Here is a 19,018-nt window from a genome sequence, read left to right as displayed (position 1 = left end):
CGCTATCTACTATAATGAACGAAAAGTTTCTTGTCTCATCAATGACTTCAAGAGTGGCCCCGGCACAGAAAACCATCGCACCCTACCCTGATTCGGAACTGACGTAAACATTGCGAGACCGGACCGGACGTTAGAGTTTTTAAAGAAAGTGGAAGCAACAGAACGACAAAATGGTAAGTCAAATATTCAGCACATTATCTTCTCCTTCCAGAAAGAAAGGCCATTTAAAATTACGTTTGTTTGGACAGTGAAATTGCTATGGACATACTTGAGCCAATGCAAGTAGTTTCCATAAACACTCGTTAGTTAGCTTTGGTTGTATGAATATGATTAGTCACTCATGTCGTTAGCACTAGCTAGCAGGCCAGGCACCAGCGATACGTGTTAACTAGCATTAGCTAGCTTTCCATGATTGTTGACGGATGTTGTTTATTGCCAACAGAATACCCGAGGACTCCGTTCGCAGCTGAAAGACAGTGTACCGGTGACGGGTTTGTGTCAGCAGGCCGGCGCATACGGTGTTCAGGACACCCTCAGGAGAGGGTGAGAAATGAATCTAGCGTTAGCCTAGCCTGGTCAGGCGCTATCTTGCTAACTATTAAGTCCTCACTGCCGCCACTGTCAGGGAGACAAGGAAGGAGGGACAGAGACGGGAGAACGATGATACTCTTTTAGATGCAGTGTGTACCAAATGTCGGCAAATATGCTATGCAACTGACACCTGGGATTATGGATATAAAATGATGTATATATATTTTTTTTGTATTCATCTGGTTGATGATTAGAAACTCCCCCTCTCTGTGTTGGGTTTTCCTATTAATTATTTTATTTACTTAACCTTTATTTTAGCAGTGCGTTGCCTGTGTAACACATGACAATTCATATTATTAGTAACTCTTTAGTAGCACTAATAATTCATATTAGCTAATAACTCTTGACTGGGACCTGAAATTGAATTGAGTCTCTCCCTGTTCTCTCTCTGTCCCCCTGGCGCGTGCTCACAGGTTCAGCAGTGTGAAGAATGAGCTTCTTCCCAGCCACGCACTGGAGCTGTCAGAGAAAAATGTGAGTGCCTCTGTCATCGCTTGGAAACGTGTCAACACCATGTCAGAGTAGCTTTGTATTTGCATTGGTCAAAAACATGCAGGCAACGCTGTCGCCTGAATAATCCACGAATCATAAGGATTATGTTATTGGTAGGTATGTGTGCAGTGACTTTTCACTGACGTGTACACAATGCTTTGTAACCGACTACAGTCTAAAACAGTAATTCCCAACCACTCAGCGGCAGCCAATTTGCACTGGTTGCGCAGGGTAGGCTACTCAAGTCACTCTGTCTTTGTCTTTTGTTTGCCAATTCAAAACAGGAAGGGTACTTTATGACAATTTCTCACTAACAGCACTAGGTCCTTTGTTAGAATGTAGAAACTATTTTGCTAAATTCATGGTCTGCCTCCATAATTCAACTCAATCAGGCTTGTTGACCTGTGAAGCGCATTTGAAAGCCAGCGTGATATCAACCAACATGTAATTTGGCCCAGACTCCTTGGTACTGAGTTGTTGTTGTTGATGATGTTGTTTCTGTAGTTCCAGCAGAACCAGGACAAGATGAACTTCTCCACCCTCAGGAACATCCAGGGTCTTCACGCTCCTCTCAAACTGCAGATGGAGTACAGGGCAGCCAGACAGGTACACACACACACACACACACCTCATTCGGAACTACAGATGTAACACAAGGTCCACCAGTAAAATGTGGGTAAAATATAACCCTTTCCCTCCCTCCATCCATCCATCCCTCCTCCATCCATCCCTTCTTCCTATCCTCCCCTCTCTTCTCTCCCTCTCTCCTCTCAGATCCAGAGGCTCCCGTTCTTGCAGAGCTCTAACCTGGCCCTGGACACCCTCCGAGGCAACGACGAGAGCATCGGTTTTGAGGACATCCTAAACGGTGAGACTCACACTCCAATTGGATTCCCAAGTGTCAGGGAATATTAAGGAATAGCACTGGCAGTTTGTCCTTAAGTCTTAGGTGAATGTGCATGCGACAGAATAGATAATTGTGTTTTAATGGTCAGGGGAATTATGGTGTAGTCATTAAAAAAGTCATGGAATTTTATGTTTGTCCTGGAGTGGGAACCCTGTTCCAACGGCCTCAGGGCAGTGAATTATAAATTGTCATTTAGCAGACGATATTTTCCAAAATTGCCCGACATGATATTGGACCAGTCTTAAAGCAGTACATCGCGATATTTGGACCTTTACAAACATGTCTGGTGCTATTTCTCCAATTAGATTTACTAAAAGTAAGCTGAATCGTCCAAACAGTCTACTCAGAAAGATAATACATTGACATTTATTACCTTTTAAAACTTGCGCCCCCGGGACGCAGCATTCAGTCAAAGTGCGCATGCGCAAGGTTGTACTTAAACAACACAGTAGTAGCTAACTATTCCGGCGTTTATGGATATCATGCGTTTTTAAGCTCAATGATATCATGGCAGAGGTGAGAAAACCGAGTGAAACATCACGGAGGAAGCCAGAAAAAGAAAAAGACAATCTGATAACGTTACGACAGTGCACTTACTTGCAGAGCCTGTGTGGGCGCAGTCCCCAGAAAACGCTATGTATTGCTTTAACCACCATTTTGTGTATTGTGTCTGCAGATCCGTCCCATAGTGAGATGATGGGGGAGCCCCACATGATGGTGGAGTACAAGCTGGGGATGCTGTGAGAGCCACCAGGCTCCGAGTCTGTGCACCTCTGACCACCTGAGTCTTGAGCTTCAGTCACCCGGCCCAGTCCTAAAGAGCTTAGAGGGTTTTATGTTCCAGCCTATCACAAACACACAAGGAATCTTACCATCACCTTTGGACTAGTCCCAATATGACCACCAGCCATAGCCTATATGCATGTTGCATACACCTGTCTAGTCCAGCTGGACCTCCAGACGTGTTATCAGGAGAATCAGGTGTGTTTGTGCTGAGCTGGAGTATAAACTAGGCTCACCCCTCAGTTCTCCAAGACTGGACCTGGTTACTGTTTGTGGTGGTGAAAAGTGATGTCTCTCTAGAAATTGGCACTTCGAGATTCTTGTGTGACATCATTCAGTATCTTTTGTATGGCTGGATTCCTGTGTTTCTAATAAATACTGTTATACCTCTGGATGGTGTTGGTTCAACTTTCTTCTTTAAACCAAGCACTGTCATGTCTCCAACTTCATAATTAGGTGTGTGAACACCTCCACATACCTGTGAAGCCAGCCTAGCAGATCCCCCTTCCATGATGCAAAAGCTACAGAGAGGATTTGATCAGCTCCAGTGCCAACCCGTTGGAGAGATACTCTGAGTTACCCCCAAAACGGTTGTATAACCGTTGTAATGGTTATGGGATCTCCTAGGGGTTGTACGTTGACGTGAGCGTGTGACCCATGGCAGAAAGACCGGGTCTTTCTGCCATGGCAGACAGCTTGATAGAGAGACAGTCTGATAGACAGGAAAGCAGGCAGATAGAAAGACGGAGATAGTGAGTGGCAGAGCGAGATTTGTTAGATCTTATCTGGCAGAATTCTCTCTGCAGTTCCTCGACCTTCCTCTTTAGGATCTGCATTTCATTCATAATGACTGCAACCCTTTCTACGAATAAAACTAACTACGTTACTGCATGCTGCAGATCTATCTATGGGTCTGGGACACTTCATGCAAAAATCTGGTGCTCAAATCCTGGCAATTCATTGGTTTCGCCGGAATCCCCGATTTTCACGATCAGGCGTTCCCAGCATAGGTTCCCATAGATATTCCACGCCCATCTAACCTGGGCTAGCGTCTCTCATTTGCTGCTACGACCTGTCACTCTTTCAATTTTGAACCGTCGATACGCCGTCAGAATACTAGTTTGAGCCGCGAAGTGGCACAGATTCTATTATGTAGTATACGGAGCACAGAGATTCAACGAAATATTTGAGTCTGGAGAGAGACTATGGCCAAGGGGGCACGTTTTTTCATGAAAAATGTAGCCAAAAGGCTAGTCAAAGTCAGCAGTGGGAGAGGGGAGAGAAGAAACAAGGAATTCTGTAACTGACTGTAGCAATCAATTGTGAGCCCACTGCCTTCGGACCAACCGTTAAACGCAGTGGATACCAGAGTTTATATACCGACCAAATATGATAACTATTTCTTTAACGGTTGAAATTCAATTTTTGATTGTGACATAAATGATTTGTTGAATTTGACACAATAAAGAAATCAACTGCGAGATAAATTGTTTTCTGCTCGTAATTTAAACGTTTGTCTTAACAGCTGCGGAACGCGTTGCACGCTGGGAAATATTGAAACAACACATTAATGATGACCAATGGTGCACTTGCATCGGCACACCCGAATGTTTCCTTGCCACAACTAACAACCTACGGAGTTAGTTATTAATAGAATCATTAAATGATTCATTAATTCCGTTATTATGATTTAAGTATTCAGAGTGGATACTTGTAGCTAGAGCTAATCTATTTTATGAACGGGGTAGCCAGACGACTACAATGTATTTTACCGGACCTCAAAATTGCCATAATTGTCCACTAGAGGGCGCTGTGCTTCCATGTCTCGATGAAAAAGCAACAGTGAGAAAATAATTAATCTGGTATGGAATCTCACAGTGTGTCAAAGTATCCAAGTGTCATTGTCTAAAATCTGCCCTGGTTCACACCCGGACCCACAGCATGTTCTTTCTATAGGCATTACTAATCAGACGAATGTGGCCAGGTCAAAACGAGGTAGCAGCCTTGACTACTGCGCAGAGACGTGTTAGGAGGTAAAATCAGTGTGGGGATAGGCTACATAATTATGTAGCTAACCAGACTGGCCAGAATTCCATTAACACCAAAGCTTCGGAAGATGCGAATAATACAACCATATCATTTTGTTTAATTTGATTTGGAGGTAGGCCTATTTTTCATGTGTGACCCGGCACGGCTGAGGCCTTCGCCGCCTCTTTGGTATAGAACGTAAACACGTTCACTCTCACAGCCCCGAGACTAGAGCTCGCGGTATCCCTTTGATCTTCTTCCCACTCTGGATTCGTTATGTAACTCTTACCATCTTTCTCTGTTCTGTGTGTGTGTGCGCGCGTGCGCGTGCGTGTGTGTCTGCGGGGGGGTGGACAGGTAGATATGTTTAGGGTTAGGGAATAGCCTATGGCCCCTATTGATCTACACAATATGCAAATTAACCTGTTCCACCTTACGAAGGCATAACAGTGATGGCTCATTTGTTGTTGCCAAGCACCCTCTCTCTCTCTCTCTCTCTCTCTCTCTCTCTCTCTCTCTCTCTCTCTCTCTCTCTAGTCTATGTGGGTTTGGCTTGTCGCTCCGCTGAATCAGACAGCTTGGTTCGTGCTTCGTGCTGCTGTGTCACACAAGCATCCCAGTTCTACCGCCGTGCAGTTTTAATGCAGCGTCGACACGGGACGAGATTGAGACTGAGCGCACACTAGACAAGCGCAGCTCCGCGATTTATAATAGCTTATCTTTAGGCCAGCCTACCTGTCTAATCAACAGCCCAGGGAATGTGATAGTAGGCGATATATTTCACATCAGTGGTATATTGAAAAAAGTATTGGATATAGATATTATCCAGGAACGTTTGTGGGAAGAAAATGAACCCTCTGTGCGCGCGCTGTGGGAAAATTGTTTACCCGACGGAGAAAGTCAACTGCCTGGACAAGGTGAGATCAACTACTTGATCAGCTTTATTTGCCATTACTTTGCAAGAGTTGTTCTGGTTTGTTTGAGAAACTTGCCGTAAAGGCTCTGCGCTTGTTGGCCGCTCTAGTAGCCAACTGAAGTGCGCACCTTCAAATGAGTCGCGTAGCCTAGCTGCTGCTGCTGTGTGTGTGTGTGTGGGGGGGGGGGGGGGGGGGGGGGCAGTATAGCCTACTAGCAATCGGCAGGTGTTCGTTACGGGCCTTCTCTTTTTATCAAGGAAGAATCTATTATTGTGGTAGGCTAGTAATATCCTAATTATAATAGCCTAATCTTTTATTGACATTTTCTTTCTAATGCATGTTCCATCGATCAGGGAACTGTTATCAAAAACGAAATAACAATACCCAATTATGCACTTGAGTCAAACTATGCGTTTATCTTTCGTAACACGGCGCCCTAACTAATTCGCTCGTTATTACTTAATGGGGTCTGTGCATTATTGATAGCCTACGTAGCCGTGTAGTTCATTTACCGGCTGCGTTTTGGATGTAAAGTGAGAGGCGTTGGAATAGCACTGGAGACTGCCCAGAGTCTGGCACAAACGGTCCAGGCTATTGGCATAGGCTATCGGCTACCTCTAGGGCTACTGTGTAGATATCTCAAGCAATTATCTGTCCAAGGAACAGCATGTCTACAACTAGTATCCTTACTACTGAGTTCATGTAACAATGTATAAGATACTGAAATAGGATTGTAGCCTCTCTATCATATCTCATGGCTCCAGTCTGGCAGAAGATTTCGGTCTATCAAGGCCAAATCCTCACACCACCTGAACAGCTTCAAGATTCACACACAACTGAACGTTGCACTTTACAACAACCTGCACTGTGCACTTTACTCCGGGTGAAGTCTTGCACTACTAGGCCAATAACTGTACTTTTTCTATATATAGCCACACATATACCCTATCATTTATGTATAACCACTGCCATAATAGCTTTACCACCTCTCTTGTGTGTATAGCCTTTATATTTTTATTAGATGCAACTTTTTGCTGTGCTTCTTTTTTATGTGGTAATCTGTGCAGCATCCACCAAGTCAAATTCCTCATATGTGTAAATGTACACCAAATTCTAATTCCGATATCTAACACTCATTGTGTGTGTGTTTTTTGTTGTCCAGAACTGGCACAAAGGATGTTTTCACTGTGATGTTTGCAAGATGACCCTCAACATGAAGAACTACAAAGGCTACGACAAGAAACCCTACTGCAACGCGTGAGTAGTGGTTCGGGGGGTGGTTCGGGGGGGTTGTGGGTTAGAGCTGGAAGATGAGGAGGGGTGGAGCCTCAGTCAACCAGACTGATCCAGAAGGGAACTAAGAAAAGAGGTTGTGTCTACTCATCTTCTCTCCTCCCATCCTCTCCTCTCCTCTCCTCTTATCCAGCTGTCCTCTCCTCCCCTCCATCTCCTCTCTTTTTTTCCTTCCTTCCTTCTCTGCTGTCCTCTCCTCCTCTCTTCTCCTCTCATCTCCAGCCCCCTCCTCCGGCTCTCTCCTCTCCTCTTATCTTCTCTCCTCTCCTCTTCTCTCCTCTTGTCTTATCTCCTCTCCTCTCCCTAGCCTGGGGCAAATCCTCATAATCTCAGCCTTGATACATGAGACAAACACATGACCTTCAGATGTATCTTATTCTCACTGGCCTTTCTCTATACCCGCCTCTCTCTCTCTAGTCGTCTGGTAGTGTTGTGTGTGTGTGTGTGTGTGTGTGTGTGTGTGTATGTGTGCTATTTTCAACTACCCAACATGGAGCAGATGGAGACTAAACTCTTCCACTTTCTTCTTCTTCATTTGCCTTTACTCTTCCCAAAACAGCCCTTGGCTTATCACCGGCTCTCCACAGTAGCACACACACACACACACACACACACACACACACACACACACACACACACACACAAACACAGATTGAGATTTTTAGATAAAGCCAATCAGATGTTATCAACGGCAGTAGGCCTGTCTCCATCTCTCATCCCCCCCAGTGTTTTGACTACCTGGTCTCACACGGCAGACGGCAGAATTCGACGTTTGTCCATCGCCTCCAAACGTCATATATAGACAGCATCATAGTTATAAACGTTGGCAGACGACATGGGATAGGCCCACGTTTTTGATAGGTTGTTGTCAGAGTTTTGTGATTGGTTGTTCACATTGGAACACGTGATGGAAGAGGGGTATAAATTTGCGAACACTTATGAAGGTTGGGTGGGTCAAACAACTTTGGTGAGACAACACAAAGTGCAAAACTAGAGACAAAACTAGCTGGCGAAACTAGCAAACAACATTTTACAACATCGTTTTACAAGTCTAACGAAATGTATTATGATTCCCTTGCCATGAACAGGTTTTAGTAGTAGGACCGCCCCTTCTTCTCACTTACATGCGCGAGCGTGCCCCTGTTCTGGTGCAGACGATATGTGATCTGACCAGGCTGAGTCGCAGGTTGCACAAGCGCTAGATAGAATATTATAATTTCACATTAGGAAAGATGATTTCGATCCATGTCCAACATAAAAATGCGCAGGGGTATTGCGATATGCGGAGCGCACCCACTAAGCGCCGTCCGAGTAGCTCCACTCCTGGGTCCAGTTTCGTAAATTTGCCTGATCTCTGTTTCCACGTTAGAACACGAGCTATAAGAACAGTAGCTAATGCTATGATATGCTCGCTGCCCGAGCGCCTCCACGCACGTTATTTGCATAATTTGTATGATGCCGTCTAGAAACAACCTGGTCTCACCCGCCAGACGTCAGAATTCAACGTATGATGTCTATATATGACGTTTGGAGGCAATTGACAAACGTTGAATTCTGACGTCTGCCGTGTGAGACCAGGTTGGTTTTGATGTGTGTGCAATCTGTGAATGACATTCTTTAGAAGTTCCGCCTGTCTGTCTGTATGTGTCACTGAACAGTGAAACTCTGGTCCTGAAGCTTCTTGAGACCTAATATATTCCTGTGTGTCCTGTAGGTTTTCTGGGTCCAAATGTGCTGATATTTGTCGTTCAGACACCTTTTTGTAAAGAAAGACCTCGTTGTGTAAGTTTTAGTGTGGGGGTGTGCAAACAGAACACACTTTGTCCCTCTATCCCTCGATCTTTAGCGTTGACTTAAATGAGACTGGGGCTAGAATGACCTTTCACCCTCCAGGGCAGTAAAGCTGTTTCCTGTCTCAGTGGGGGCATCTTGGGGAACAGAGAGTCTTTGTTCCTCCAGAGCTCACCTAGCTGATGAAGGGCCACCACTGCTCACTAATGTTAGCCCCACGGACCCCGGACCCCTCTCCCTATCAGATCTGAGGTCAGAAGGAGCACAACACAGTAAAGCTAGAGATCTTCTAGCCTCGATGTTGGTAAACCTCGCCGTTCTATTTGAACGACAGCGATGCTTGGGGGTTCCAGATTGCTGTAGGGCTCTAGAGTATGTGACCTTGGGTCAGTAGTAGGTCAGCTCACTCTCTCTCTCTCTCTCTCTCTCTCTCTCGCTCTCTCTCTCCTTCTCCTCTCTCTTTCTCTCTCTCCCTCTTTCCCCCATCCCTCCAGAGAGACAGAAAGAAGGAGGGATGGAGGGATTATATAATGTATAACCTCTCTCTTTCTCTCTCTCTCTCTCTCATTCTCTCTCTCTCTCTCTCTCTCTCTTTCTCTCTGTCCTTGCTTTATCCCTCATTCCTTGTGATGTGGACGCTGGTAAAGGTTGAAAGGGTGGAATGGGCGGTGAATTAGAGGAGGTTGTGATCAGTGTTGAGCCGTGTTGGGGCTCAGAACCCGGGGCTCTCTGGTTCAGACCGCCGCCTCACTGCTGACCCCCAGACGCTGTCGTAGACATTTCGGGACACGGTATAGTCTCTCCCTCTCCCTCTCTCCATTCAGAATACTCTCTCTCCATCAGTCCCTCTCCATCTCTCTACCTTTCTTTCTCCAGCCCTTTTTTGATCCCACACTCCCTCCCAGCCATTTTTGATCCCACACTCCCTCCCTTCTCTCTCTCTCTCTCTCTCTCTCTATGGAGAGGGTAATGTAGCTTAACCTCTGACCTGGGTGCAGAGCTGCAGGGTTCTGGGGTGGGGGTCACTGGAAACTGCTTGTCAGTGACCTGACCATGATATAAAGTCTAATCTAACATGGCTGTTCCCTACAAACTAGTATGTCACCGTGTGTGTGTGTGTGTGTGTGTGTGTGCGCACGCGTGTGTGGGTTTCTATCCATCTGTCCATCCCTTTTCAGTTTGTGTGTATACTAGTATGCCAGTACCAGCCTGACGGGGTTGAGATGTACGTTTTGCGTCAGAAAGTTACCTTCAGATTTGTGGAACCTCAGTCACTGCAGAGGGCCGGACTGGGGAGCAGCTCAGACAGAAGCTCAGACAGAAGGAAATTGAGGTCTGCCTCAGTGCCGACCGTCGCTGTGACAAACGAGGATCGTCTCATGGAAATGAGGCTCAGACTCTGTGTGTGTGTGTGTGTGTGTGTGTGTGTGTGTATTCCTCAACAACGCTATGCATGTGATGGTCCTGGCCTGACTGGGCTTTTAAACCTGTGTATTTTAACATTCTATTAAATAAATTCATTCAGATCACTGATGAATGGCTGGCTGATCAGAAGCTGTCCTCAGACACTGACAGCGCACAGACTCACAGACAGGCCGTCACAGGCACACCTGGCAGTGGCTGCCCAGGGCGGACAGGCCCCACCCACTCAGCCCAGAGGGAGAGGTGGAGACAGAGCTACACTTCCTCCTGAGGCGTTAAAACAGCCAACACATCAGAGAAACGCTTTCCCCTGAATTTGAAATGCACAATCCTCAGGCTGTCCAGTCTAGATGATCAACGCTGTTTCTGATGAAAGCTGTTTCTTTGAGGAGGAGAAGAATAAGAGAGTTAGAGAGAGAAAGATGGGGGAGAGAGAGAGGAAAGAGATGATAGGGAGAGAGGGAGATGCATAAAGAGAGGGTGTAGAGAGATGCAGAGAGGGGGAAAGAGGGGAGAGAGAGGGGGGAGAGAGAGAGAGAGAGAGGAGGGAGAGGAACGGCAGAGAGAGGGCAGAGAGAGAAAGACAGAGAGGGAGAGAGAGAGGAGGGTGACAGGAACATAATGTATCAGCCAGAAGATATGGGAGAGACTTATATAACCCTGTCTAGTCTGTCTCATCTTTGATGAGGGAAGACCCGGAAGACCAGAGATCAAACACACAGGCAGACATGCTAACACAGAGGCAGATCAGAGAGACACAGACAGACAGAAAGACAGACAGACAGACAGACAGACAGACAGACAGACAGACAGAGAGAGAGAGAGAGACAGACAGACCTGAACACTGTGCAGCAGCTGGTATTAACTGCTGTTGGGATCTCTCTAGGTGCAGCTTGTTATGAACTGAACATTGAGACGCGGTCCAGGTCTACAGGAGTCACATGCCAAGCTAGTGAAAGGGTTAGGGTTGTCTCTGAGGAGCCATGGGCCAGTCACAACATAGGGATCCTGTGTGTCGCTTTGAATGCATAGATTTACAGGGTGTCACTGATAAAGATGGCATCAAGTGGTCACATTTCCGCCCAAAGGGACTTAAAATTGACCCGTGTATATTAGTTAGTTTGTGCGTTTGTGCATTAGTTTGTCCGTCACACGTTGTACCAGAGCCCACCTCTACGGGGCACAGTTCATTTTTCCCATTGCCATTTACATTTTGTTCTGTACCTAAAACGATGCTTGGTGTATCAGTAGTCTATTCTACTCAGGGGCCCATCTTCGGGCCTATCTTCTTTCTAAGTCCACAGAGTTCAGAGCTTGCAGTTTTTAGTAGCTCAGGTGCTCGTTCTAAATGGTATGTAACCTATATTCTTAGGTTAGTATCAAGGTAGGTGGTACCTGTTGGAGGTACCTGCATTGTGTGTACAATTATCATTAGGTATAGTCATTATATTTCACAAGACAGATCAGATTACTCTTATTTAGATAGTACAATCATACACACACACACACACGCTCCTACACACACATGCCCCACACCCACAAATACACACACATACACCCCCCACACTGATTCATTTAATTTCAAACCTTTATTTATACTCGTAAAGCACTGAGGTTCCCCTCATTTACAGTGTTGACGAGTTCACACAGATACACGAATAACAACAGAACAAATAATAATAATAATAATAATTAAAAACAGTTACAGGTCGAAATACAAATGCCAAGAGCCATGGATTTAAACTCTGCGACTGAAGGAAGTACCTCAAGCTTTAGAGTCTGTTGTAGAGTATTCCAGGTGGAGCATCATGGACAAAAGCAGATCTAACCGAGTTCATAATGCACACGAGGAACCCTGAAAACAAGCCGATCGTTTGATTGGGTCTGGTAGGTACCAATGCTCCAGTCCAACAGAGATGATATGTATGGTGAAAGTTTACCAATAATGGCTTTGAAAATAAACAAATACCAGTGATAATTATGCCTTACAGAGAGAGGAGACCAGCCTACCTTATCATAACGAACACAGTGGTGGATGTCATAACTATCACCCGTAATAAATCTTAGGGCGGAATGGTAGACAGAGTCTAGGGGTTTCAGGGTAGTCAAAGAAGCATGTCTTATAGATTGTGCCACCATAGTCTAATACTGATAAGAAGACAGCTTGAACAATTCTCTTCCTGCTGAACATACATAAAACAACATAAATGTACACAAAACAACATAAACCTAGATTTGCTAGGATTAAGGACTAGTTTCAGATTGGTGAGAGCTTCTTGCGGCACATTAAAAGAAAGGTGCAGGTTCTCAATGGCTTACTGAACAGTATCCGCAATACAGTAGACAACTATATATAGATGAGCATGATAGCCAGCTAGTTCAGATGTCCTGAGGGTAGAGGAGCATCAGTGTGTGTGTGTGTGTGTGTGTGTGTGTGTGTGTGTGTGTGTGTGTGTGCGTGTGCGTGTGCGTGCGGTGTAGAACTGGGGCAGGAGAGTCAGAGGTCAGACCTTACACTCCACTGCACTGACCGAGCTGAGCGCTCACAGCTAGTATCCGGCTGTCTGGGGTGTGTTAGATCTGTGTATCGTTACAGTAGCTCTACACTGGTTAGTAAATATATGAAGGGATCATCAACTCAATCAATGTTTTCAGTTCACGCATTGACTGATTGATGACACTGACTCCATTGGGAACTATTGATCCTTCACTCAGAAAAATGACTGATACTTTGGATTCCTCATCGATAGATAGATAGATAGATAGATAGATAGATAGATAGATAGATAGATAGATAGATAGATAGATAGATAGATAGATAGATAGATAGATAGATAGATAGATAGATAGATAGATAGATAGATAGATAGATAGATAGATAGATAGATAGATAGAGAGATTAAAATAGGTACATACATTCATCCAGTCACCAAATATCCGTGACAGTGTTCGGTGTGTGTGTGTGTGTTCGCCATGTGTGTGTACGTGTGTTATTGTGTTGCTGCTGCAGAGAGAGCGTTGGCACGAACACACACATTGTAGGACAGAGCCCCGAGCTGTGGTTTAACTAGCTCTGACCTTCTGCATAATTGTGTGTGTGTGTGTGTGTGTTAAATAAACAGTATATAGTGCTTTTATCCAACTAGCTTTATAATGGCCTCTCATTCACCCATACATTCACACACCAATGGCGGCAGCTGCCATGCAAGGTGCTAGCCTGCTCATTGGGAGCAATTTGGGGTTCAGTGTCTTGCCCAAGGACACTTTGACATGTAGACAGGAACCGGGATTTGAACCGCCGACTCTACAATCACTGGACGACCCGCTCTACCTCCTGAGCTACAGCTGCCAGCACATAGGCCAGCTAATTTCACATAATAATCATAGTTTACAGAATCATGATGTTTATGTGTGAGAATACTTACACACTCCTGCACACACCCTCCTCCCCCCTGCCTCCTACTAGGGAGTAGAGGCCCTCCTCCACCCTGCCTCCTACTAGGGGGTAGAGGCCCTCCTCCACCCTGCCTCCTACTAGGGAGTAGAGGCCCTCCTCCACCCTGCATCCTACTAGGGGGTAGAGGCCCTCCTCCACCCTGCCTCCTACTAGGGAGTAGAGGCCCTCCTCCACCCTGCCTCCTACTAGGGAGTAGAGGCCCTCCTCCACCCTGCCTCCTACTAGGGAGTAGAGGCCCTCCTCCACCCTGCCTCCTACTAGGGAGTAGAGGTTACACTAGGTATTGTTTCTGGACATCTGGCCCTCCCTCTGTCAGCTCTCTGTAGGAACAGTGACAGGAAGTCTTTTCCTGCTCACAGGAACTTGTGACATCCCAGAATAAGCCCAGGCACAGCAACAGGGGGAGTGGCCAAGAGAGGTTTTAGGGAGAGTCAGTCTGGCTCAGCATACCATAGCCACATCAAAAGACAATGCCACCCCCTCAACCCCCCCACACACACACACACACATACACACACACACACACACACACATATACACAAACATACACGCACATACCAGGGGCGATGTGAACCTCTCACAAACATGTCTATGACTCTCCCCAGAAAAGAACCTAAACAATGCACTGCAACAGGACGTTTCTGCATGGTATTATTGGAAACGGTGATTCAGTGCATTTGTAAGTAAGTAAGTAAGTAAGTAAGTAAGTAAGTAAGTAAAGTTTATTTATATAGCACCTTTCAAGATACACAATCACAAAGTGCTTTACAGTAAAATCGAACATAGTGGCAGACAATTAAAACAACCGCATACCAATTAAGACAATTAAGACATAACCAAATAGAATAAAGCAATACAGAATGAAATAACACAAGTAAAATACAGAAGAATAAAACAATAAAAGCAAATACAGATTGATAAAACAGGTAGAGGCACAAAATAAAACATAAGGAGACAAATTGAAACTCATGAGGGACAGAAGGGGACATATCAGGGCTGCCAAACGCCTGTCTAAAAAGCAGTGTCTTCAGCTGTTTTTTTTAAAATTATCGCAGGACTCTATAGATCTCAACGAGAAAGGGAGAGAGTTCCATAACTTAGGGGCAACTGCCTGAAACGCCCGATCACCACGAGTCACCAAGCGGGTCCTGGGGACAGACAGTAGCAGTTTATCAGAAGATCGGAGGGCCTGATTGGTTGAGTGGCGAAACAGGAGGTCAGCGATATAGCCAGGTGATTGTCCATGAAGGGCTTTAAAAGTGAGGAGTAGCACTTTAAAATGTACCCTGAACTTCAGGGGGAGCCAGTGCAGTGAGGCTAAAATAGGCGTAATATGAGCTCTCCTGTTGCTCCTGGTTAAAAGTCGAGTAGCTGCATTTTGGACAATTTGTAGACGGTCCAGAGCAGACTTGTTCAGACAGGTAAAAGCACATTACAGTAGTCCAGACGGGAAGAAATTAAGGCATGGATGATCATCTCCAGTTCTGGCTTGGATACAACTGATCTTAATTTGGCTATGTTCCTCAGTTGGAAGAGACAGGAACGAGTAAGCTGACTGACATGATGATTAAAAGACAAGGCTTGGTCAAAAATTACCCCTAGGTTGCGTAGTTTAGCACATGTGCTTAATGACCCAATGCTGTGCTTGATGGTGGGGACTAGGTTATCAGGCGCAAGTATCAGGGTTTCAGTCTTCTCTTCATTCAATTTAAGAGTTGTCAGTCATCCAATCCTTAATGGAGCCCAGGCAATCATTTAAAACAGACAATACACTACACTCATCTGGTTTAAAAGAACAATATAGTTGGATATCATCAGCATAAAGATGATAGGAGATGCCCTTGAAGCGGCTGATAAGCATGTATTTGTGTGTTTGTGTGTGTGGTTTAAGTTATATTTCCGTCTGACACACACAAAGACAAGATGCTTCAGTCACGTTACGTAAAAACGGTTTGTTTTTCTCTATACGCCCTCTCTCTGTCTCTCACTTTTACCAGGGGGAAGAGACCCACTTAGCCTCTCTTCTCTCCTCTCCTCCTCTCCTCTCCTCCACTATCTTCTCCACACCTCCTCTCCTTCTCTCCCCTCCCCTCCTCTTCCCTCCTACTCCTGTTCTCTCCCCTCCTCCCCTCATCTCCTCCCTTCCCCTCTCCTCTTCTTCACTCTTCTCATCTGCTCTCCTCTCCTCTGTTATTCTCCAGGATTAGCGTGTCATGCTAGCTCTAAGCCTCACAGTAGAAATTGGATCACATTAACCTGCTGAGGCGTGTTAAATCTGTTTAACCACCAAAAAAAGAGGAGGAACGTTCACCTCAGAGAATACCAAACACACAGCTGCCCTACAGGGACGTTCACCTCAGAGAATACCAAACACACAGCTGCCCTACAGGGACGTTCACCTCAGAGAATACCAAACACACAGCTGCCCTACAGGGACGTTCACCTCAGAGAATACCAAACACACAGCTGCCCTACAGGGACGTTCACCTCAGAGAATACCAAACACACAGCTGCCCTACAGGAACGTTCACCTCAGAGAATACCAAACACACAGCTGCCCTACAGGGACGTTCACCTCAGAGAATACCAAACACACAGCTGCCCTACAGGGACGTTCACCTCAGAAAATACCAAACACACAGCTGCCCTACAGGGACGTTCACCTCAGAGAATACCGAAAAAAACAGCAGCCCTACAGGGACGTTCACCTCAGAGAATACCAAACACACAGCTGCCCTACAGGGACGTTCACCTCAGAGAATACCAAACACACAGCTGCCCTACAGGAACGTTCACCTCAGAGAATACCAAACACACAGCTGCCCTACAGGGACGTTCACCTCAGAGAATACCAAACACACAGCTGCCCTACAGGGACGTTCACCTCAGAGAATACCAAACACACAGCTGCCCTACAGGGACGTTCACCTCTAATAATACAGTGCCAGACCTGGGTCAATTGCTTGGTGTGCACTTGATTTGTCGTACCCAGTGCAATGAAACCAATGGACCAGCAAGTAAATGAAACGCACCCCAGTTACCTTCACAGTCCAGTAGGTCGCTTGTCTCAAACTCTGGCTGTGTCTGTACCGTGGTCTCGCTTATTGATTAGTTTCCTTTGTGTTTGGCTTTCGGCTTGGCCGGTGTGAATTGAGACTAGTCTGACTCAATGGATGTAGGGTTTGGGGATAAGCCTTGTCATGCGTTTATTACTGCCCAATCAGTGGGGCCGATCCATGTGGTCTGCCAATCAGGTTCAATCCAGACTCCTCCCTTATCTGTGTATTTACTGTTTTGAAAGTCCACTTCCGTACGTGAAACAACAACCTCAGATGCTCTTTCGGTAGCTCTTTCCTGTTTTACTGCTTGATGTCGACACATGATGGGAGCAGTGTGTTCTAATGAGGCCCTGGTGGCTGTGCTGTGTTTCACTGTGCTCTGCCTGATGTCAGTGTGAGAGTGTTCTCGGCAATCCTCTCATCTTCTCTCCTCTCCTCTTCTCTTCTCTCCTGGGCTGAGTTTCCCAGAGGCATCGTAGCGCTACGTTCATCGTAGCGCTATGATGAACGCCATAGCTTACGATGAACGTAGCGCTACGATGCCTCTGGGAAACTCAGCCCTGGTCTCTCCTCCTCTCCTCTCCTATTGTCTCTGTTCTCCCATGTCCACACCTCTCCAGCTAGGCCATACCAGGCTGGGTCAGTGCTGCTCTGCAGTAAGCCCGTCTTTTCTGCTCTGTGTGTGGTCAGTGCTGCTGGCTTCAATGGTGACCGAAGAAGTGGGTCTACTGTGACAGCAAATTTGTTGAAATTGTACAGTTTTTCTGTTGTTGTTGTTGCTGCTGTTTTTGTTGTTGTTGTTTTACATCAGTGGTGGTTCAAAAGTGGATAAACTGCGTCCATGAAAAAAGAAGTGCGTCATACTCCGTAGGCCTCCGTATTCTCTCCAGTGCTCTGCTCTGTGATGTGGAGGAGAGAGAACGCAGGTCACGTGACCTTTATTACTCTCTGAAGGTCATTGCCGTCTCTCTCCGTTCCCCCTCCGGTAAAGTACCGTACCATAAACACTACAGAACACACTCATAAACAAAAACATGGTGGTTGGCGAGGAACACAGAACAGACGTGAGAGAATCAGGGCTGTGTTGTTGTGGGACGGTAAGCAGGGATCCAAGGAGCTTTTTCAGCTGTTTGTAAAATGTCGTCCTGGTTGGAGGATAAACAGCTTATTGTACCTCAGTTGGTGCTTTCCTGGCTGGGGAAGGCGTGGGTTGGCTGTCCAGCCTGTGTGTGTGTGTGTGTGGTGTGTGTGTGTGTGTAAGAGAGAGAGAGAACCCACAGTGCTGTTCTTTGTTTCAAGGGATTTGGTTGCACCGCTGAAACAAAGTGTTCAGGGTTGCCAGTGGCGACAGAGGCCGTTGAAGAGTAACTCTAGGCCTGGGCAGCGTGGGGGGGGGGGGGGGGGCAGGAGGGGGGGGAGTGGGAGGCAGAGGGAGGAGAGAGGGGTGAGGGGGAGGAGGAGAGGGGGGGCGGGGTAAGTAAAACTGTGGACCTGTATATAGGACAGGATCCCACCTCTTCAAGTACACACACACGCACGCACACACACACACACACACACATGCACACACACATGCACACACACACACACACACGCACACACACACACACACACACACACACACACATAGGCCTTGTTAGACCATCCTGATCTCGGGAACTCACATTCTGTTTCACTCCATGCATCCCTCTGGCCACACTCAATAGAAATCTGATTGTTCTAGATCAGAAAATGGTCTAGGTCTAGCCAATCAACGTTCTATGAGGAAATACTATAGTAGCTGGTTTAGGTGTGAAGTTAGCCTGTGATAGCCAGATGGTTCATCCAATCACCTGCCAAGTATTTTTGAAAGTGCCGCTTTTCCAAACAGTTTCCAACTAAGAATACCCAGATGGTTGTGTGTACAAACCATCTGGTGCGTCAGGAAGGAGAGAACAATTCTTCACAAGGGGTGCGGGAAAATATACAAACAGCATTCATTCATTGAATAAAACATTCCTGATAACATCTGCATAGGGCACTGTACTGAAACGCTATAGCCTAGCATAGCAATGTGCTCACACTATGTGCAGGCAGCCAGGAGGGCTGTTATGTTGAATTATTTATTGATAAATTGGAGTGTGTCTATTAGTTTCATATTGCCATACTTTGAGACCGTTTTTAAAAAGCAATAGAACACTTCAGGCTGTGGTATAGTATATGGTTATTATATCACAGCTAAGGAGCTGTGGCTTCACCCCTATAGCTGTCATATAATCTACCACGGCCTGTTGTGCAC

General features: G+C 46.0%; 2 protein-coding genes across 4 annotated transcripts in view; both read left to right on the top strand.

The window, feature by feature from the left end:
• Nucleotides 1–29: 29 nt before the first annotated feature.
• pomp (proteasome maturation protein) lies at nt 30–3,154 on the top strand. The gene is made up of 6 exons (XM_084460571.1): nt 30–173; nt 443–543; nt 1,005–1,065; nt 1,588–1,689; nt 1,858–1,951; nt 2,667–3,154. The coding sequence occupies exons 1-6, from the start codon at nt 171–173 to the stop codon at nt 2,732–2,734; spliced, it is 429 nt and encodes a 142-aa protein (XP_084316697.1). The 5' UTR covers nt 30–170; the 3' UTR covers nt 2,735–3,154.
• A 2,476-nt stretch (nt 3,155–5,630) lies between these two features.
• LOC311320722 (LIM zinc-binding domain-containing Nebulette-like) overlaps nt 5,631–19,018 on the top strand; it is a gene marked incomplete at its 3' end in the record, with an annotated part of 62,866 nt that continues 49,478 nt past the window's right edge. For all 3 annotated transcript variants that reach the window (XM_084452540.1, XM_084452539.1, XM_084452538.1), the window contains exons 1-2: nt 5,631–5,718; nt 6,881–6,975. In XM_084452540.1, coding sequence (XP_084308666.1) covers nt 5,650–5,718; nt 6,881–6,975 — 164 coding nt within the window. In that variant the 5' untranslated portion in view covers nt 5,631–5,649. The remainder of the gene's footprint in view (nt 5,719–6,880; nt 6,976–19,018) is intronic.

This window comes from Borostomias antarcticus (assembly GCF_949987555.1).
Source record: "Borostomias antarcticus genome assembly, chromosome: 2".
Classification (NCBI taxonomy): Eukaryota; Metazoa; Chordata; class Actinopteri; order Stomiiformes; family Stomiidae; genus Borostomias; species Borostomias antarcticus.
This window is presented reverse-complemented; position numbering and strand designations above follow the sequence as displayed.

What these genes read in the sequence shown, in the direction of transcription:
- pomp (XM_084460571.1), top strand. An exon ending in TGGAGCTGTCAGAGAAAAAT is followed by an intron (nt 1,066 to 1,587) that starts GTGAGTGCCTCT and finishes TTGTTTCTGTAG; the next exon opens with TTCCAGCAGAACCAGGACAA. An exon ending in AGTACAGGGCAGCCAGACAG is followed by an intron (nt 1,690 to 1,857) that starts GTACACACACAC and finishes CTCTCCTCTCAG; the next exon opens with ATCCAGAGGCTCCCGTTCTT.